At 44.7% G+C, this 22349-nt stretch overlaps 1 protein-coding gene across 2 annotated transcripts in view; it reads right to left on the reverse strand.

Moving 5' to 3' along the window:
- DCC (DCC netrin 1 receptor) overlaps positions 1–22349 on the reverse strand; it is a 934061-nt gene that overhangs the window by 20840 nt on the left and 890872 nt on the right. For both annotated transcript variants that reach the window (XM_081929563.1, XM_081929562.1), the window contains exons 25-27: positions 20740–20856; positions 15966–16121; positions 1089–1301 (exon numbers count right to left, since the gene is read on the reverse strand). In XM_081929563.1, the coding sequence (XP_081785689.1) occupies positions 1089–1301; positions 15966–16121; positions 20740–20856 (486 nt within the window). The remainder of the gene's footprint in view (positions 1–1088; positions 1302–15965; positions 16122–20739; positions 20857–22349) is intronic.

Raw genomic sequence — 22349 nt, forward strand, 5'->3', positions numbered from 1 at the left:
AGCAAGCATGGTCTTGGCAGGCAGAACTATCAAAAGCTGCCATGAGCATGGGAATTTAGGACATCTACAGTGAGGGGGGAAAGTATTTGATCCCCTGCTAAATTTGCCTCGAAATCAGCCTTGAAATTTTACTGACTTGAAGAGGATCTGCAAAGAGGAGTGGGACAAAATACCTCCTGAGATGTGTGCAAACCTGGTGGCCGCCTACTAGAAACGTCTGACCTCTGTAATTGCCAACAAGGGTTTTGCCACCAAGTACTAAGTCATCTTTTTGCAAAGGGATCAAATACTTATTTCACTCATTATAATGCACATCAATCTCTGACTTTTGTCTGCTGGGTTTCTGGGGGTTTTCCTGTTGTTATTCTGTTTCTCACAGCTACAATAAACCTACCGTTAAAATTATAGACTGGTCATTTCTTCGTCGGAGGGCAAACGGGCAAACTTAGCAGGGGATCAAATACTTTCCCCACTAATGTCTAGGTTAATGTATTTCTCGTCCATGTTAATGTTGCACGTTTTCAATCATATGTCCATATGATCATTATATTAATGTATCAAGGCAAAATGGGTGTTTCTGTAAATATTTCCTTTTAAATGCATATTTTTCTGCATGCATTTTCCTCCTAATACTGAATGAAGAACTGCATTGCAAAATCTGGACAAGTGTGCATTCTAAACGATAACTGCATTCTGATCCACATGTTAGTCCAGGGAGTGGGAATTCGGCCAGTTTGCCAATACCACTCATTAGAAAGAAGACACGATACTGTGTGTGATGTAATATTTACATGCTAAAACCTATAGCGTGTAAATCAGAGACATATTTTGTTTTGTGCTGTAAGCCTCCACACTTAGCTCCATCTCTGTACTGCACAACCACAGGGTGAAATAATTCATGCATATTTCCACTGCAGGTATAGGTCCAGGTCACTAGAGTCCTCAGTGGCCCAGAGTGCCCATCAACAACTTTGGTCCCACCTGGAGTTTGAAACTAGGACCTTCTGCAAGCAAATCAGAGGTTCTACCATGGGGTGAAGGGCCTTCGTTCTGTCGTAGGCACTCTATTTTTTCCAGAGATCACTTACCTGTTTGAGATAAAAGGGGTGTATAAGGGACTTTCGGTTCTATTGCACTCATTGGCGGAGGTAGCAAGGGGTTGGCAAAGCTGCGCAGTGGATGTGTAGGCCGGACACATGCTGTGGGAATTGTCCTGCTTGGGGCATCTTCGCTGCTGGAGTGTTCGGGCTGCGTCTGCGGTAACATGGATGTCTGTTGTGGGGCTGGTCCTTCAGTCACTGCTGCAAGAGGAAAGATGGAAGAAGATGTCACCAGCTTGAATACCAACCTGAACTGTAAGGTCATTTATAAGTAATAAGTATAAATATTGTTAATCCAGCACCACCACCACAACTATTTACTGAGTCTGTTCCTGTTCCTAGATTTAAAAGGAGCTGGGCATTCTTTCATAGGAGCGAAAGCAGTTGGATAGATCTCTGAGCTTGCAGATACACCTTGCACTCCCTGCTTGAGCCATACCAGTAGAGATTGGAGAAGGTTTTGTCCACGTTGCAGAAACAGTCCTTAGCCGCCTTAGCACTTAATAGGAAGACTATTAGGAAGACCATAAAGTGAGTGGCATATGGTACCTTAACAACAAGCAAGAAAAAGGCTGTATTTGGAAATATGACCGGGGTGGAGGCGCAACCTATTATCTGGCCTTTGGTGAAAGGCAGGTCCCACCACCACATCAACAGATTTCAGCCTGGAACAAATGAGTCTTTAAAGTACATGTAAGGGGCCTTCCATGGTTCCATAGGAATGGAGTTCTCTAACCATGGGGCCACCACAAAGAAGATCCTATCTCTTTTGCCTGACAACCCTAATTGGCCATGCTTGTAGGCATTCAAGGAGGGTCTGTGGAGTTGAGAAGAACATAAGAAGATCCCTGCTGGATCTTCAAATCAAAGGCCCATCTGGTACGGAATTCTGTTCTCACAGTGGCCAACCAGATGCCTCTGGACTTGAGTGCAAGTGTGCCCCCCCCCATCAGCAATTGCAAGCAACTGACATTCAGAGAAATACTTCCTGAGACAATAGATGTGGAACATAGCCATTATGGCTAGTAACCACTGGTAGCTTTATCCTCCATGAATTTGTTTAAGCATTTTTTAAAGCTGTCTAGTTTGGTGGCCATCACCACATCTAGTGAGATCAGACTCCATAGTTTAACGATTCACCGTGAGAAGTACTTCATTTTGTCGGTCTTAAATCTTCCAACATTCAGCTTCATGGAATGTCCATAAATCCTAGTATTATAAGAAAGGGAGATAAAGTTCTCCCCCGCCCCCGATCTTAATAAATAAGCAGGATCATAGAACTTAATGAAAACTTCTGAGAACAGAGCAAACTAATGAAGTCATTTCATACTGTGGCTACCTCTTTAAGAATATCTATTTGCCTAGCTCATATTGTTCAGGTATAATACAAATCAACAGCTTATAAGTACAAATACAGAAAATGAGATTCTGCACATGCACAGGTATATCTTACGCACTTGGTTCTAATTTAGTGCCAGACACCAATTAATGCTCAAGTAGAGGAAAGTAGTTAAGCCCAGTGATGCTCTTGAGCCTTTGGGAAGGAGGAAGATTGACATTTTCAGCAAATCAAATATAGTGCATCTAACATTAAGTTGTGGTTCGAGGACCCGACCCCCGCGAAGTAAAATGAAGACACAGGGACACATGATATAAGGTTAATGGGCTAGAAAAGGCCACAACTTTATTGATTACAGCAATGAAAAGGTATTGGCTTAGGCATTGGATTGCGAAACAAGTGGGTTTATTCACCAGGGGTTCATCACCTGTTGATGCTAATCCAACTATAGGCTCACCCCTGATGTCACCGAGGGTCGTGCCATGGCCTCCCGCCAAGCAGGCTTTGGACGGAATACACGACCGCCAGATTCCTTTAACGGAATACCCCTAGAAATTGAAGGCATAGGCGATGGCCACACCTAGCACTTCAACACACCACAACACATTATTCCAATGCCTAACCTACCCACCAATACCACCAAAAAGTTGTGACGATTGCTACGAGGTAGGCGAAAAAACCAAAAAGCCTAATGCCAAATGGAAAACTCCTACCAGGCCCCCCGGGCAAACGGGGCGACCAACCTAAGGTCCATAGCAAGGCCAATGACCTAAGCCCTAACTCAAAGGGAGTGGAGGGTGGGTGACAAAGAGAAATGAGGCCGGTGAGAGGCTGGCACTGCAGCATAAAGGCTGCTGGACACGCCCCCCGATGGCACATGGTTGGACGGCGTGAGTGCCAGCCAGGTGAGCTGGAGGCAGGGGGCAACGTCCCCTGCTAGGAGCGGTGTTCGGGCTCCCGTCCACAACCACTCCCCTCTCTTTCAGGGAGGAGAGTCTTTGTGAGCTTTTGGGGGGCAGGTTTGAAAGTTTTCTAAAAATACAATTGGTGATCTGTTTCTGAATTGAACTCAGAGCAATACAGTGGACTCTTGGGTTGTGAACGTGATCTGTGCGGGATGCATGTTCGCAACCCGCAGTGTTCGCAACCCACAGTGACTCGTCTGTGCATGCATGGATGCAATTTGGTGCTTCTGCGCATGCGCAACACACAATTTAGAGCTTCTGCTCATGCCTGACCCCCGAAACCCAGAAGTAACCCATTCCGGTGTGTCCATAACCCGAAAAAACGCAACCTGAAACGTCCGTAACCCAAGGTATGACTGTATTCCCATTGCTAGCATCACCCTGTATCTATCTACTTACTCCTGTTACAGTGCACTGCTGAATTTGCACAGAGCCCAGTAATTGGCTGTCTATGCATGAATTTTTAAGGGAGGGGGACACACACCTGGGGACTGTACTTCTTAACTTTTCTACTGTGATTTCAGGATTTGGAAAAATCAACAAAAGACTTAAGTAAAGCAGCCGAGTAAGGAAGACAGTGACACAAATTGCTGCATACAGGATCCTTTGTGTAGAAGCCTATGGCATTATGATATCTACACCTTCTGACAAAGACTGTAGACAAAGGGCTTGCTTAATTAATTTCTATTTAAACCAAATGCCATATCCTTCCTTGAGACAGCTGCAATATTGCCAGAGCTGTTGCTTTATGCTTTATTATCCTGTATTGAGAGTCAATTTTTCTCCGATTTGAATATGCCACTTCAAACCTTCGCATTTAAATTGGGCTCTCCCATTGTCTGGAGTATTGCTTATAGATGAGGAATAAGAAAAGAAAATAAAGGAAAAGAAAAACAGCCTGTGTGCTTTCAGCCCTTGATAGTAGCATGGATACCAAAATAGAGATATTAACCCAACTCACCCCTCTATCCTGGACACAAAGTCAATGGGGTGACTATTTCACATGTGATGCTATTGGCGATGCCATTAGGGCTGCACAGGATCAGTCTCAGCTGGGTAGGGACTATATCCTCTCCCAATGCAAACCCCTTATTCAAATGTGAATTTTGCCCCAGCTTTTAGTGGAACTTCACTTTGAATCCAAGAACAAAGCCATTTTCTTCTTACCCCCCCTCAAACCTTAGCAGCTGAGAGACCATGGTGCTTGGAGATAAGAGTGTGTGCTGTACATGCATGCATGAGAAGTTTGGTGCCCCTTTTCTCAATTAAAGGAGTCCTGGTAATTAGGACCATGAAGATCCTCGCTTGACAGCTTGGAATGTTGTTTCTAGTCAGCGAGAGAGTATTGGGATACACTGAACACTGATATGATCCAGGGCTGTCACAAGCATTCAGGACTCATATAATGTGTGCAGAAGATGGTGACCAAGATGATCAAGGGTCTGGAAACCAAGCCTTATGAGGAACAGTTAATAATAATAATAATAATAATAATAATAATAATAATAATAATAATTTGTTATTTATACCCAGCCAAGACCAGGCTCAGGGCGGCTAACAGCAGATATAAAAACAATTGATTAAAATACAACTTAAAAACAAGATTAAAATACAACATTAAAATGCAACCTCATTTCAGTAGAAACTCAAATCAAAATCTTTGAGGGAGTTAGGTATGTTTAGCGTAGGAAAGAGAAGACTTTGAGGAGATATGATAGTCATCTTCAAATATCTAAAGGACTGTCACATGGAAGAAGGAGCAAGCTTGTTTTCTCCTGCTCTGGAGGGTAGGATTCAACCCAATGGCTTCAAGTTACAAGGAAGGAGATTCTGATTAGACATCGGAAAGAGCTTTCTGATAGTAAGAGCTGTTTGGCAGTGGAATGGACTCCCTCAAAAGGCAGTGATCTCTCCTTCCTTGGAGATTTTTTAAGCAGAAGTTGGATGGCCATCTGTCATGGACACTTTAGTTGAGATTCCTGCATTGCAGGTGATTAGACTTGATGGCCCTTGGGATCCCTTCCAACGCTACAATTCTCTGATTCTATCTCTCAAAGGCATGCAACAAACACCCCTGGAATGAAGCCATAATGTAAAAGTTAGAGGCAGGAGTGAAAGCGAAAGATAATCCAACAGGAAAAGGTTGTTCTACACAACATAATTTCCCTCCCTCTTCTCTAGCCACTTTGTACGCAGGCTAGTAATTACAGGCTGATTATTACAGCTCAGGGCATCCTAATGAATGTGGCCCAAACTGCTCTGCTAACATGAGGCAGCCATAACTTCAGAGGGCCACCTGGAGAGGAACGAGAGTTCAACTCAATTTTCATGTCCATTTGTTGCTTGGTTACAAGTCTGGCAAGGATGTTAAATTATTGCTCCCATGCGTTTATTCACATCAACGAGTGTTTCATTTTCCCAAAGAGCATAAAGTTAAACGCAGAGGGACTGCACCTGAAGTACCAGCACTGTGGGAAGTTGAGGGCCTGATAATGAGTAATCACATCAAATTGGTAAAAAAACACCCACTACGAGGGCTATTCATAAATGCCACACCTTTTATTACAGACAACACAAAGACACAAAACAGAATGTCATAAAAATGTCACAGTATTAACAAAATAAGTCAGAAATGGGCTAACTGCTTTTGGCCCATTTCATAAAACATTTAAGATAAAATCTGAATGAATGAAGGAAACACTAAAACAATGGGGTTTGAGAAGGTGGTCTATGCCTCTAGATCTTGACATGCAGCTGAAAATATATCTCCAGTTGTGTGTCAGGTATTTGACCTCTCTGTGAAACCTGTACTTTCATCAGTCTGGCTACTCCCAACATCTGCCTCCATGTACATCAGGGATGGAGAACCTGCTGCTCTCCAGGTGTTGTTGGACTCCAACTCTCAGCATCCCCGATCATGGTCCATACTGGATGGGGCTGATGGGAGCTGGAGTTCAACAACATCTGGAATGCCGTAAGTCCCCCAATTCCTGATATATGTAATACTAGAGGCATCTGCTAGAGCAGGCATGGCCAAACTTGGCCCTCCAGCTGTTTTGGTACTACAACTCCTACCATCCCTAGCTAAGAGGACCAGTGGTCAGGGATGATAGGAATTGTAGTCCCAAAACAGCTGGAGGGCCAAGTTTGGACATGCCTGTGCTAGAGAGAAGACCCCAATTTTGGCCGAGGAGATGTAGACTTCACGGAGGCTTTACGTATCTTGAACATTTCTGCATCATGGGAGGCTAAACCTTTCACATATGAGGAAAGATGGCAGAGAGGAACCGATCCATACTAGAGAAGTCACATGTTTCATATACATCTTGGCAATGGGGCTTGGCAGTTGTGGTTCCCATAAAACATCCCTGGAGTAGGAAAGGCCTTTGTGAATCTTGCACTTCTCTTGGTTTGAACCGAGTCTTCTCCACCATCCCATTATCACCTCTAATAAATGGAGCATGATTCCTTCTGAAATCTCTAGCTGTGAGGAAGTTTCCATTTGGATCACGGCCGTGACACCACGGAAGGCTTTGTTAACCACTTCCCTATGTCCTATTTCTCCAACTGAATTATCCTCTCCCCTAGTTGTTACTGGCTATAAGGGGAATGTCAGGTGCAACATGGATATTTGATCCTCCCTACGCCCCACTGTGGGGACATGGGTGGCGCTGTGGGTTAAACCACAGAGCCTAGGACTTGCCGATCAGAAGGTCTGTGGTTCGAATCCCTGCGACGGGGTGTTCAGTCCCAGCTCCTGCCAACCTAGCAGGTCGAAAGCACGTCAAAGTGCAAGTAGATAAATAGGTACCGCTCTGGCGGGAAGGTAAACGGTGTTTCCGTGCGCTGCTCTGGTTCGCCAGAAATGGCATAGTCATGCTGGCCACATGACCCGGAAGCTGCGACTGGACCTAATGGTCAGGGGTCTCTTTACCTTTACTAGGCCCCACCGTAGATAACAGCAACTTAAAGAAAGCAATTTAAGCTTTGGAAATGGAGTGGAATAAAGGCTTAACAACCTTTGTCCTTCAGTACCATATTCTCAGCCCAAACTGGACCTCCATCTTGGCTATTTTTAATGAAAGAAAAAGACATTGGGATGTCCGATCATGAATTTCCCACCTCAGGTCTAGTTTGGCCATAAATGGCAGAAAATTATTATTATACTGTTGGAGGCCAAACCTGTGTGTGTTAGTGCTTCTTTACAGAAAGATGTGATTGTCAGAATGTTGAATTCCAAACCAGGTCCCTCATTCTGTGCTTGCATGCTCTGATCTCAGGGGCCTGGGCTGCACAAAGCCCTGCAAATGAAAGGCATGTCTTAATCTAAAACACAGTGGTTTAATCCACTGCAGGTACAAAAGATCTATGCTAGTGGGAACACCTAGGGCTTAGCAGTCAGTCATGCAACATTCATCAAGAGCCCCCAAGACCCAAGCATTTCGTTGTTTTTTGCTGGAGGTAACAGCCTCTCTGCTTATCTACATGATGAGAGCAGACCGTTGCACTCTAGTGCCATTGCTTGCAAAAGCTGATGCGGCCCGGAAGGGCCAGCAGCATAAAACTAAAAAAGAGCATAACCAGGTGAGCTCTCCAGGCACATTATAATGAAGAATGCCTTGGGGTGTGCATATATTTCTCTATAGGCACCAAATGAAATACTAACTAAGTAGGAAATGCTGGACTGAAATGCATCATTACTATGTTTTCCCAGAATCAGATTATCCAATTCCTGGGAAATACCGGGGAGAATTTTGTCATAATGAACTGCAGACACTGGAGACTAGCTGAAAGCTACAAGGGAAAGCAGAGGTCAGTGCCATTTGCAAAAAGCTTTCCTGTGTATAGTTAAGTTCCCCCAGTTTCTCCTAATGACTAGAGAACAAGCGAGTTTGTGCTCATTTCCTTCTGCTCTTTCTCTTGGTCACTGCAGTCCTTCAGCAATAAACAATTGGTATTGATGTTGCCAGAGCTCATAATTATCTCGTTCAAAATACAAATTTGCTTAGCTTGTAAGGCTGAAATGCAATACAGATTAGCTTGGGATGTAAAAAAAGGGTTCTGCGTGCACACACACACACACACAGAGTGCATTTTCCATTTAAATCTTCTTTTTTTGTTTGTCAGAGTCTCAGACAATAGTTCAAGCTCAGATAAAAGGTAAAGGTACCCCTGCCCGTACGGGCCAGTCTTGACAGACTCTGGGGTTATGCGCCCATCTCACTTAAGAGGCCAGGGGCCAGCGCTGTCCAGAGACACTTCCGGGTCACGCGGCCAGCGTGACATCGCTGCTCTGGCGAGCCAGAGCTGCACACGGAAACGCCGTTTACCTTCCTGCTAGAAAGCAGTCCCTATTTATCTACTTGCACCCGGAGGTGCTTTCGAACTGCTAGGTTGGCAGGCGCTGGGACCGAGCAGCGGGAGCGCACCCCGCCGCAGGGATTCGAACCGCCGACCTTTCGATCGGCAAGTCCTAGGCGCTGAGGCTTTAACCCACAGCGCCACCTGCGTCCCTCAAGCTCAGATAGATCTAAGCAAATGAACACAAATGTGTATTTTTTAAGGTTCTGTGTAAATCTAGAAAAAGTCCAGAAAGCCCATGGGACAAAGAAGGCGTACAACCCCTGAGCTTATCTGGCTATGATGATCAAGGGTCTGGAAACCAGGCCTTATGAGGAACGGTTGAAGGAGCTGGGTATGTTTAGTCTGAGAAGAAGGAGGAGGAGGAGAGTTTAGATTTGATATCCCACTTTATCACCACCCGAAGGAATCTCAAAACGGCTAACATTCTTCTTTCCCTTCCTCCCCCACAACAAACACTCTGTGAGGTGAGTGGGGCTGAGAGACTTCAAAGAAGTGTGACTAGCCCAAGGGCACCCAGCAGCTGCATGTGGAGGAGCGGAGACGCGAACCCGGTTCCCCAGATTACGAGTCTACTGCTCTTAACCACAACACCACACTGGCTCTCCCAGGAGACTGAGAGAAGATACAATAACCATCTTCAAATACCTACCTCGACTATATATTTTGTCCAGCTGTCTCCCCATCTAGGGTTGCCATGAAATACCTAACTGGAGCTCCACCAAGACTCCAGCTATTGAACCTAACCATTCTTTGCATCCATTCTGGTACTGCTTTGTCCCATTTGCTGAAACATTTCCCAATGTCATATTATTCATGCTTTGGATGTCTTCACCCATATGCACCTAGTCGCTCTGCATTATAGGTGCTGAGAGTTGTTAGGAGAGCTCCTGTTTCCCTCACAGAGTCACAGTTCCCAGTATGCCCTGGAAAGAGGGACTGATGACTCTGACAACTGTAGCTCTGTGAGGGAAATAGGGTCTCCTAACAACTCTTGCCACCTTTAATAAACTCCAGTTCCTAGGGTTCTCTGGGAGAAGCCATGGCTGGTATCTTTGTGGTTTAAACATGTGGTGTGGGTGTGGCCCTAGTGCAGGATTCCAACCAACATGCCATGCAGGCTGTTAAAAGTTTGTTGTTTAGTCGTGTCCGACTCTTCGTGACCCCATGGACCAGAGCACTCCAGGCACTCCCGTCTTCCACTGCCTCCCGCAGTTTGGTCAAACTCATGCTGGTAGCTTCGAGAACACTATCCAACCATCTCGTCCTCTGTCATCCCCTTCTCCTTGTGCCCTCCATCTTTTCCAACATCAGGGTCTTTTCTCATGAGGTAGCCAAAGTATTGGAGTTATTGGAGTTAAAAGTTACACCATGGTAAAACCAGACAGCTCCGTGGGAACTAGATTCATAACAGAAGATGGCGGATGGTTGTGCATAGATAAGAATGAACAGAGATGTCTTACTAAGCTCCATTGACTCCCTCCACCCCTTCTGGGAGCTGCTATCCTTTGGTGATATTTAACGCTCCTTGGGCTGATACCAAGGGCTTCATTACGCAGGTTGGCAATCAGCCTGATGGACCGTTCGACATGCACTGTCGTTCTTGAAAGCCTTTCTAAAGCCGCAGGAGCTAAAGATTCAAAATGAAAGTTGACATTGGAAGGAAACCCAAGTGTCATGCGCTGACACACATGCAGAGAGACATCTGGATTTGCCATATGAAGGTTTGATGAAGTAAGACTCCTCCACCCACCCTAGCTGCTACAGAAGAGAGCAGTGGGTTTGTTCTATCAAGATTTAGGGGAAGCTGGCCTGACTTGCAAATCTTTACAAATGGGTTCATCTAGGAAAATGCTGGTGGATCTGAGAATTTGAGAGAGGTGCAGAATATGGAATGCAAACAAGGAAGTAGAAAGGGTAACTAGATATGCTAGGAAACAGGATCCAATTTAGGGGCAGCTGACAGGAAATTGCCTGGGGGGCTGGGTGGGAGGGCCTTGATCATGGCCGGGGATGGGGCACTGGTTAAAGGTGCCTAGTCAACTACTCATTCAGCATTTGAAATGTATAGTGCAAATAGTTCATCTTGGAAAGCTGTAAGCACTGGTGTGTGTAGGCAACCTTGCATTAATTAAAACAAACAAAACAAATGAAAAAAGCAGAAACTTACAACACTGGTGCCCATTCAAAAGGCAGTCACTGTGATTGGATCCATGTATGTGGAGTTCTCATCTTATATGACAAGAGATAAACCACACATGCAAACTGTACAGTGCAATTGTGAAATGCAAAGTCGCACAATTGCAAGAAAAGGGTGTTCAGAAGTTGGACAAATAAAGGCAGCAGTGCTGAAGGGAGCTTGCCTGGAATGTAATTTGGCCTGGCACCATCCTTGCCAAGACGTCTCTGGAAGCTGTTCTGGATGAACTGGGTTAAGCTTGTGAGGTGTGAGCCAGAAGGGTCTCTTGCAGAAACCTCGCTTCAGCCACATGTAAATTAAGGCAGCAACCCTTTCCACACTTACTGGGGATTAAGTCTCATTTGATCCAATAGGGTTTACTTTTGAGTAGACATGCCTAGATTTCTGTTGCATATGGCCCTAGGCAAGCTGCTGATTCTTAGACTCAGACTCCCCCCACCCTGCCATATGGGATAATAATACCAATTTCCCCCTTACAACAGAGTTATTACTGAGTTAATGTATGTGCATTAAGCACTAAAACACACACACACAAGCAGACACTATATAAATACTGTTATTATCACAAAAGCCTGTAAGCCAAACTGGCTTGAAGTTGTTAAAAATTTGCCTTTTGCCTTAAATACTCTTTGCTCTTCATTCCACAAACTCTCTCTGCATATTACAATGTGGTTAAAAGACACGGCCGTGGACAAGCAGATGAAATGAAATTAATACAGTAATGAGATATAAACTGCCATTAGATCCATTAGTCACGTTGCTTAGCTATATAAAGGACGCAGCTCTATCTGAAGATAGAGAAACGATAATAAAGCTTTTGGTGGCAGCACAAACAACCCTCTGTGCAAACTACAAAAAAACACAAACCACGATTTACATAAAAGACCTAACATAAGAAGAGTGGATTGTAAGGGTCTGGGATACAGCCTACATGTGCCCTGGCTCCCATCCCACAACACTCAAGCAGTGGCTTTTACTCATAAAAGAGTGACAGATCTTCAGTCAGGTAAGTAATGGTACATGTTCAGCACCGGACACAGGGCTCAGAAATCACGTTTCAGGAGTTCAGGAGTGGGGCAAAAAGTTCAGAATTGGACAAGAGCAACAAAGACAAGTTCTTGCACTCCACCTGCCAGGCAAGCCTTTAAAGATTAGGTGTAGTGTGCTCACGTGTGAGACTAACTATCTTTGCAGGAACGCTGAGATAGCAAACACGGGTTTTGTCAGTGTGAGTGGGTGGGTCTGATCCAATCTGATAAGGTGGTGCCTGGCTCCCCCTGGCTGTTCAAAACACTCCCCGCCCTCCATTGAGATACAGTGGTACCTCTGGTTATGAACTTAATTCGTTCCGGAGGTCCGTACTTAACCTGAAACTGTTCTTAACCTGAGGTACCACTTTAGCTAATGGGGCCTTCTGCTGCCGCCACGCCGCTGGCACGCGATTTCCCTTCTCATCCTGGGGCAAAGTTCTCAACCTGAGGTACTACTTCTGGGTTAGTGTCTGTAACCCAAAGTGTTTGCAACCAGAGGTGTTTGTAACCCGAAATACCACTGTACTCTGCTCTGCATGAAGTTCAGCGGGTTGGGGGAGATAGAGCTAACAACCCTGCTCCCCTTCTGCACATTTCTACCCCAAATCACAGTTTCTTATATGTTTCTGATTGCATGTAGCAAGGACACATTCACTAGTGGCCCACTGGGGGCATTTCCTTTTGAGACCATGTAGTCCACCACATGCTTGCTGTGGTGGATGCCCTAGCATCAAGGTCATACCACTGATTTCATGGACCCTGATCTGGACAAGGTGCTCATCATGCCTGGAACAGTTTTCCATGGGCCTGGACCAGCTTCAGTACTCTAAGTCAATGCTATCATACACAGGGTGCAATAAAGTACTTATGGTTTGAGGTTGGAGCATTAACGGGGGGGGGGGGACCTGTGGCCTTCCAGAAGTTGTTGGGCTCCCACCAGAAAGGCCAATGGTCAAGGAAGATGGGAATTGTAGTCCAGAACAAAATCCAGGGTCGGTAGCCTAGAATATGCAGCTTAGGTGTTTCCATCACACACACACACACACACACACACACACTGAAACAGCGCCATGGGTTGAGATCACTCTGACAAGATATGTACCTTTATTTTCTGGCAGAAGGAAAAAGAAGAAAGAAGCCAGTGCAAACTCATTATTCTGGTCAATTGCTACCACCCGCTTTGACAGCAGACAAAATGGCAGACAGGTTTATCATCCAATGGAGGCAGGCATGACTGAAGTCTGCCTTTCCCCTTCATTTTCTTCAGTTTCTCTTTCAGCAGATGGCTGAGGGTGAATATTGGCTTTTTCTTCTTTTCTTTTTTTGCTAAGGCTGGTTTTTTTTTAGCATTGGCTTCTTTCTAGTTCATTAGAAATGGGTTTCAAGAACAGAAAAGAGGGATTCAATCACGGCCCATTTGGCAGGATGAATGGCTGCACCGTCCATAGTGCCATTGCATATGATGAATTTGAAGGGTGCCTCTCTCCAATCAATAGTATGTGCAGTCATGTAATAATGTAGGGACTGTGACTCTGAAATGAGTTACTGCAGTGCACAGTTTGTACTTGTCTACATTTGAGCATGGATCTCATGGCTCAAGTTAAATACTCCTGGTGCACATATCCGACATCTCAGTATATCTCATTTATGAACCCATGAAGTTATTCTACACTGGGTAAAACCACGGGAACACTCAGCTCAGTACTGTTATGAGACCCCTAGTCCCCGCTAAGAGCTACAATTCCCAACAACCTTAACAAACTACTAGTCCCAGGATTCTCAGGAGGAAGCCATGCCTGTGTAAGAGTGGTTGAGATGTATGATGTCGAGGTAACCAATTGTCAGAGACTGGCTAGATCAGGAGGAATGGTAGGAGGCTACAGCTGAAGAACTTCCCAAGGCAGCATCAGAGTGGGAAGGCAAATGGTGGCGGGATACAGAAGACATGTCAGAGGAAGAAGGGGGCAGATGAGTTGGCGGCTGAGCAAGCAATTGTGAGAATGAGGCAGCTGAGAAGGAGGAGGCTCAGATCCTCAGTTCTGGCAACTGCTTCATCAGGCTAGTTCTGCCCATGGTGTTCTCTGTTGGGCTTTGCCTTTCTGAATGAAAAATCAGCATTACTGCTCATCTCTGAGTTTCTGTGCTGAATCACAGCTGAACCAGTCCTGGCACCTACATTTGCAAGCAGCCCCTGCCAGCACAGCAAACGGTCATGGGAGTTGTAGTCAACTAACACCTGGAAGGCATTAAGTTTGCTATCCCTCGTTTAAAGTTACTATATCCTTTATTTACAGAACAACCCTTTCGGTGAGATAGCTGAAGTTTCCCATTTTGCTGCTATCGGCCAGAGATGGCCGTGAAAAGTTCAGATGTCGCATTCAAATTCTGTGTGGGCCCTTCCGAAACGTACAGTGGTACCTCAGGTTACAGATGCTTCAGGTTACAGACGCTTCATGCTACAGACTCCACTAACCCAGAAATAACACCTCGGGTTAAGAACTTTACCTCAGGATGATAACAGAAATCGCGTGGCGGCGGTGCGGTGGCAGCGGGAGGCCCCATTAGCTAAAGTGGTACCTCAGGTTAAGAACAGTTTCAAGTTAAGAACGGACCTCCAGAACGAATTAAGTTCTTAACCTGAGGTACTACTGTAGAGATAACCAGGCATGAGGATACTGCAAAGAAAAGCAACTACTTGGCTGGTGTCTCATGTCAGTGGTAATGTGTACAGAGTGTCATGTTTTTATCTGGTTGCCTATGAATGCATCTTGCTTTGACAGCCAGAGGAATGCGGATACTAGGCACACCAGCGGCAACAATGGGAAAAAGAATGCAATCTTGAGAGTAGTCACTCCCTCTTTCAGCTTTAGTTCCTGGTCCGCTAAATGGGAGGGGGTGGGTGGCCTTCCTTGGGTAGTTGTGAAGGCAAAACAAGATAAAGATCACGATCAATCAGGGATGTATAAGGATACTTAAGTTGCACGGTTCCTATCCCAGCAGGCAGAAGCTTTGCTAGAGACAGAAGGAGAATGGGAGAACCCTCGGTGCTTTGAGAAAACTCTCTCCCCATCAGCTTTTGCTGCCATGTCCCCATTGTTTGAGCCAGCAGGAGGATGGCTGAGGTGTCAGACTAAACTCATGTGCAAGCAAGGTAAAGGAAAAAGGCAGAAGGGGAGCAAGGCAAAGGGAAAGGTGGCAAATGCAGGTCAGGACAGAATGACAACATGACATCTATAGGGGTCAGCAGCAGTGGTTGGCAAGGTGACACTGCTTCCCTAACTTCCCATCAGCATCATTGCTTTACTGTACCAGGAGGGTAGGGGGCGAGTCAGCAATGAGGTTGTTGTGGTGCGAACACACCAACAGGACCTCTAGGTCCAAGCGTAAATGGGGAAAAATAAGCTTTTAGATGGGGCATGGGTGGCGTTGTGCATTAAACCACAGAGCCTAGGGCTTGCCGATCAGAAGGTCGGCGGTTCGAATCCCCGCAACGGGGTGAGCTCCTGTTACTCGGTCCCTGCTCCTGCCAACCTAACAGTTCAAAAGCACGTCAAAGTGCAAGTAGATAAATAGGTACTGCTCCGGCGGGAAGGTAAATGGTGTTTCTGTGCACTGCTCTGGTTCACCAGAAGCGGCTTAGTCATGCCGGCCACATGACTCGGAAGCTGTACGCCAGCTCCCTCGGCCAATAATTCTAAATGAAAGCTGCAACCCCAGAGTCGTCCGCAACTGGACCTAATGGTCAGGGGTCCCTTTACCTTTACCTAAGCTTTTAGATGTGCTTTCATGAAACGATGAATTGGATTATTCCATTACTTCCACCTGTCAACCCAATTTATCTGGTTCCAGGGGTCATTTCACTTCAAAATGCATTGTTACTGGTGGGATAACACGTGTAGCATCCATTTTGTGTCTTATATATTTCAGTGTCCTGAAGATGAGGGGGGAAAGAGAAAACACTTTACTTACTTCTTCCTGTTCCAAATGTCCGGTCAACCGAGAGCGTTGGGAATGGCACAGGTCGGAGTGTGAACTGAGGATGTGGGTATCCACATGTGGGGGATGGCAGGATTCCTGGGTACTGAGCACTTTCTAGTGTTGGCACTGGGATGGCACTCACCACAGCTGGAAATAAAAAAAGGGATAAAATAGTCTTAGTGCTGTGGATTCCCATAGAAGACTCATGAGGGGATGTTTGGGCCCAGAATTAATTCAAATGAATGGGGTGGTGATTATTATCATGGCTGTCTGGGCAAGGGAGACTCTTTTTGAGAGGTGGGAGACATGATGTTTGGCAAAGACTCCATTGTAATATTGGAGCCTCATTGCTGGCTAGGAGAAAATAAAAGCAAAACTGCTCAATCATGTCAAAATCAGCTGCTCAAAGGAAAGAAGGCACATGATAAATTAAATTACAAATCAAGTTGATGCTATTCATAATAAAAACTGATCAATTAGCGCTTATTTAAAGTTCAGCACAGCCTCCAAATTAAGAGCAAGGCATGATTTAATGGCAGTGAGTAATTGGAAGATGCCCACTGCTGTCAAATCCATGCGAGCTGCAGGAAGGTAGAATTAAAATGTGAAATTAATTTTGTTTTAAAGAAGAAAAAGAATTTATCATAGTTCGTTTCTTTTTTTCCTGATTTGCCTATAGTGGTCTGAAAAATTAGAGAATAACATATTTAATGCACACCATAGAGAGCAGATGGGAAAGAAGGGCTGGGGAGAGTAGAATCCATCTTGATCATTTTGTTCCTTGAATAAGCATGAGGGTAAAGGGAGTTTATTTTGAATACATCACTCAAGGATCTCAAGGTCAGAATCATAAATCTACTGCAATCATTATTATAACTAAATTTTACAGTCACAATGATCAGCGCCAATTCAAACTGGTAATTTGTTTCTCTAAATGCTTTTTTTTGAGGTGACTGTAATAAAATAAACAAAAATATCATTAAAGTATGCAATAATACATCTCTGATGGCAAGCAGAATACGCTCAGAAGACTGCAGAGATTGTGAGAGTTATCAACGTGTTCCTTTGTATTTCTACACAGTTATCACATTTCTCAAATGAGTCCTTCCCTAGGCGTCTCCAAACTTTTATTAAAAATCAATTTACAAAAGATACAAAAGCATCTAAGTAAAATATAACAGCAACATAGTAAGGGCAAAATAAACACCACAACAGGAAGGCCTTACCCAGTAGTAAAACTGTTGGGTAAGAAGAGCTGGAGCTGGCATGGTTGACATTCTGGCCCCAGGTTCATAGCTGCCCGACATTGATAGGATGTTAGCCTACTACTGCAATTCACGGGCAAGAATTTTTATCCGGCATTCAATTTATATCATGACCTGATCTTATTTTGTTCTGATTAGATTGCTGTTATAATAAAGTAAGTATTGTGAATGTGAAGCCTATTATTTATAATCTCCATGGATTTAATTGTGCTTCATTGCTTTCCCCTCAACCCTATATATATGTTTGAAATGCTCCTTTGCAACAGTGAATGGGCACTTTTTGTACTGGGAGTAGAAAACCGCAGGCCAGCTACCAACCACTAGCCTGTGAATAAATTACTGGCTGTTTGGCTTTCTCTGTCCTCCTTGCCACCTGTGCTTTCAAAGGAAAATGAAGACTTGAAGTTTCTCCCTGCTGCTGGATTCAAACACAAATTACCCATAGCTATCCGATAGGTAACCTCTTTTTGAAAGGCAGTGGCACAAAAGCAAAGCAGATAAAGAATTTTCACATTTGCGGCCTTTGAAACGGTGGAACATAAATGCTGTTGAGGATTAAACAAGAAGATTAAACACTATTTGTGAGTTGAGGACGGGTGGGCAGGGGGTGGGGGAGAAAGAGAGAGAGGGAGAGAACAAGACCATCATTAGAAAAAAGTGGCAGCTGTCTCTCTCCTGCCTCCTCCTTCTTCCCAGCCTTCCACCTGACAAATGGATAAATAAGTTTGCATCCATGTCATGCCAGAATCCTCTATCGCAACAAGCTCAGTGGTAGCCCAGTGGATTTATGCTGGCACAAGTGAGTGAAGATTCAATTTCATTTTGTGCAATTATAAAAGGCATGGCTTTTATAAAGCAATTATAGCACAGATAAACAGATTACACCTACAGATTGTTGTTTTCTGAAAGAACATTTTACAACAATGGCTTATTATACATGATATAGAAGTTGTGTGTGTGAGAGAGAGGGGATGTTGCTAGCATTTTCCAAATTCAAATCAGGAAGAAGTGTCAAAAGCTGTTCTAACAAAAATACAATGCTATCTTCTACTACTTGACTCAGACTAACACCAACCCATTTTTCCAGATGCAGCTGGCACACTGATACAGCATAATTCTGAACTGTACTACTTTGGATTGTAGGTCATGGTAGAGAGTCATATTTTTTGAATGCACCAGCCTGAATACAATGCAAACAATAACAATAAATCACTGCATGTGTTCAAAGAACACACCAAGGTAGGAACATCTTTGATGCACTAGCTTTTTATGAAAATGGGGAACCGGTTTGTCCTACCTTTTTGCAGTCCGCAGTGTTACCTGCCAATTTGTTAGAGCCTAAAAGATTAAGTCCACAACTTTTTGGGGAGTGGACAGGGCCCTTTTAGAGCCAACATTATAGACAGGTGTTCAAATGTCATTTGTGGCTTGAAGCATCTTCAACCAACTTTGACTGTTCTGCCAACTTCAGTCTATCCTAGACAAGTTAGGTCTGGCCACAGCTATCAATAGCTTGATAATACCAAGAATAGATTACTATATTGTACTTTCTTTAGGGCTGCCTTTGAGATTTATCCAAAGACTTTTGGCTTGATACAGCAGGCCCCTTATTTTCATCTTACAACAACCAGAATTTAATACTTTTAAAAAATGCAATGTCCAGGGCATTGCCTTTTTATGGGCTTTCATTGAAAAACATGATCCTCAACCTGTACTTTGAAGGAGCCCAGTCCAGAATTCTATAAACTCATTCTGTGCAGTTTGTTGAACAGTGTCTGCTTGCAGCTCAGAAACCAATTACATCCTTATTAGCTTCTAGTAATTACTCCCTGATTAAAATGATCTGGTGCTGCCATGTATTCCAAATTATTGTTGCAGGTTACTCCCCATCTTTCTCCCTTACCCAGCAATTTGTTTACATTAAGCTTGCATAACTTTTGACGTTCCAGGACAGGGACTATTCCCCTTCAGCTACATACAGGTGAACTCTCCAGGCACTTGATCAGCCTCCCATTTTTGCTTGTAGCTTGGGAATGCCAAAAAGTAAAAATAAAATAAAAATCCCAAGGGGTGGGGTTACTGAGCACCTGGAATGCTTGGTGATTTCACATTGACCTGGGTGGGTCTGGAAATGCCAGCTGAATTATGTTTCATCTATGCTGTGGCAGCTGCATTGGCATCATGCCTATCTGTTTCTTGGCCCATTTTAAGGTGTTGATATAGATACTGACCTTTGAATCTAAAATCAGATGTAGCCAATGTGTGCCTTGCAGATGTTGCTGGACCACAGCTCCCAGGAGTACCTGGCTTGCTCTGGTCCATGGTGTCTTTTAATTTCGTGACTGCTGTCACCATCTGCAGTGATCGGAAGGATGCTAGCCCCGCAATTCATATGTAGTGGTACCTTGGTTCTTGAACTTAATCCATTCCAGGAGTCTGTTCGACTCCCAAAACCAAGGTGCGGCTTCCTGCACTCAATCGGAAGCTGCGCCGGATGTTCAGCTTCCGAAAAACATTCACAAACCAGAAGACTTACTTCTGGTTTGCAGTGTTCGGGAGCCACTGGCGGAGGAAGGAGGATGTGGTGGGTGTGGTCCACCCCGGGTGTCATCCCTGAGGGGGGTGACATTGCCACGCCACACCCCAGGATGCTCGCCACTCGCCGTGGGTGCATGTGCACCACTCTGGGTGCTGGAGCAGCTACTGTAGCTTCGCCTCTGTCGGGAGCCTAGCCATTCAGGAAGGTACCACTGTATAGCTTACTAGATCCAGGAAATCCTATTGGCATCCCTGGTTTGAAAAGACACCATCCTTCATGCCCACCAGTGGGGCATGGAGCAGGGGCTACAGTGATGTCCTGAGCTGGTGGACAGGACCACATAGGAGAAAACACTCTCAAAATTTTTATCTATTGAGATATTGTTACCTTTTCATATGACAAAATGCAATAGCACTTGTATTTCAGAATTAAAGGTAAAGGTAAAGGTAAAGGTACCCCTGACCATTAGGTCCAATTGTGGCCAACTCTGGGGTTGTGGTGCTCATCTTGCTTTATTGGCCGAGGGAGCCTGCGTACAGCTTCTGGGTCATGTGGCCAGCATGACTAAGCCACTTCTGGCGAACCAGAGCAGCAGACGGAAATGCCGTTTACCTTCCCGCCAGAGCGGCACCTATTTATCTACTTGCACTTTGACATGCTTTTGAACTGCTAGGTTGGCAGGAGCAGGGACCGAGCAATGGGAGCTCACCCCGTTACGGGGATTCGAAACGCTGACCTTCTGATCAGCAAGTCCTGGGCTCTGTGGTTTAACCCACAGCGCCACACGCGTCCCTTGCGTCCCTTTCAGAATTAGGTTGGGCTTTATCCTTTACGCCAAGGAACCTGTAGCTTTGCTACATCATCCCTGACATTGGTCATGCTGGCCAGGACTGATGGGAGGTGAAGTTCAACATCTGGAGGGCCACAAGCTCCCGACCCCGGCTGCAGACACACAACTTACAAGGATTGCTGGGCTGTGAGTCCATTGGAATCATGAGCTTGGTGCGTGTTGCTCTGCGGGCCGCCAGTGACCGCTCCAACGTAGACATGCTGCTCCCCACTTCTTCTGTGTCTGGAGCTGGGAGATTGAAATATAAAGGTTAAATGAGCAAGGGCTCTGCACATCAATCTGAGTAGGTACCCTCATCCGCCACCCCAGAGGGCTCCGTGCAAGATAGAAGTTTCCCCATATCTTCCTAGATGGAAAATGTTGGTCACTTGGTAAGCATCGCCTCGTCCTAGTACCACAGAATATTTGAAAGACCACTTTGAAACAGGAATAATTGCTTCCCCCTTTTTTTGCAATTGACTTTTAATGTTAGTTCATTTCTATGAAATTTCATCGCAGCTTCGCAGTCGTGCCTCTTTGTAGCTGCAGTAAAATGCACACTGCCAAAAATGAGAGAATGAGACCCTGACTGTCATCCTAAAATGTTGTTTGTTCCCGACCTCCCTTCAAGTTCACGGCAAAACTCCATTGCAGGGATGGCCAAACTCCCACATGCTAATTATTTGCTCAAATCAGCATTCTGCCTTCTGTGTGATTGGCCGTAGTGTTTAAAAGGCGGCGTATAATCACCCATTTACTCAGGGCCATTTGCTATAGAGATGAGAGTCTATGCAGTGTATTTGGGAACAAAAATAAGTCTCGCTCTCTATTTAATGGCACCAGATTTAAATGTTTTAGCTGAGTTACGAGCATAAAAAGTGGTTTAATATTACCCCAAATTAAGCTCTTGAAGATTTGGCAGGGTAATGATGAATGCAATGAGATAATGTTTTAGTTCTAAATGTGGTTAGGTAAAGGAAGCTGGGCAGATATCTTTTTTGCCATATGCATCATTTGCTATATTAAATACTGACGTAAATAACCCAACTAGATCCTAAAGTATCAATTAGTAGTTTTGCCAGTGGAAGGTTTGCTAAATGAAATCAGTTGAAGCTCGTTAGTGCTTCATTAAGCTTCGAATGACCTTTGAACTATGTAAATATCATTTTTCTCCATGTTGACTTCAGATCTGCTTTTTGCTCATGCTTTGCAGAAATAATGATATATTTGGAATGTCCGAGGCCAGATTTAAATGCAATGCTGATTGAGCTAAAATTGCTTTATCATTACGAATTCCATGCAGTGGGCTTCATGTTTAAACTGGGCCCTTAATTGTGCCAGGGATCTGTGGCCCCAGCAGGTGCTATCCTGGCATCCAAATGGGCTGGGGGCCCAATTTAAATGTGGAGCTGGCTAAGCAAAACACTGATGCATGGATAAACAATTTTTGCCCTCAACCGGCATCACCGATTAAATCAGGCTATGGATATAATTAGCAAAGTTTCCAGCTAAGGACCAAAATGAATAAAGAGCATGCAGCCTCAAGCAGGAAACTCCTCTGGCTGCAGTTTGCAAAAACTGTATTGGCATAACCAATCATGGACTTTCTGCTCCATATTAATGAAGGAGGCAGTGTGGTATAATGGTTGGAGTGATGAGTGGTGAGACCAGGGTTCGAATCCCCACTCAGCCCCACTGAAGCTCATTGGGCTATGTTGTGCCAATCAACCACGAGCTCCTTG

This window comes from Podarcis melisellensis, assembly GCF_964234715.1.
Source record: "Podarcis melisellensis genome assembly, chromosome: 11".
Lineage (NCBI taxonomy): Eukaryota > Metazoa > Chordata > Lepidosauria > Squamata > Lacertidae > Podarcis > Podarcis melisellensis.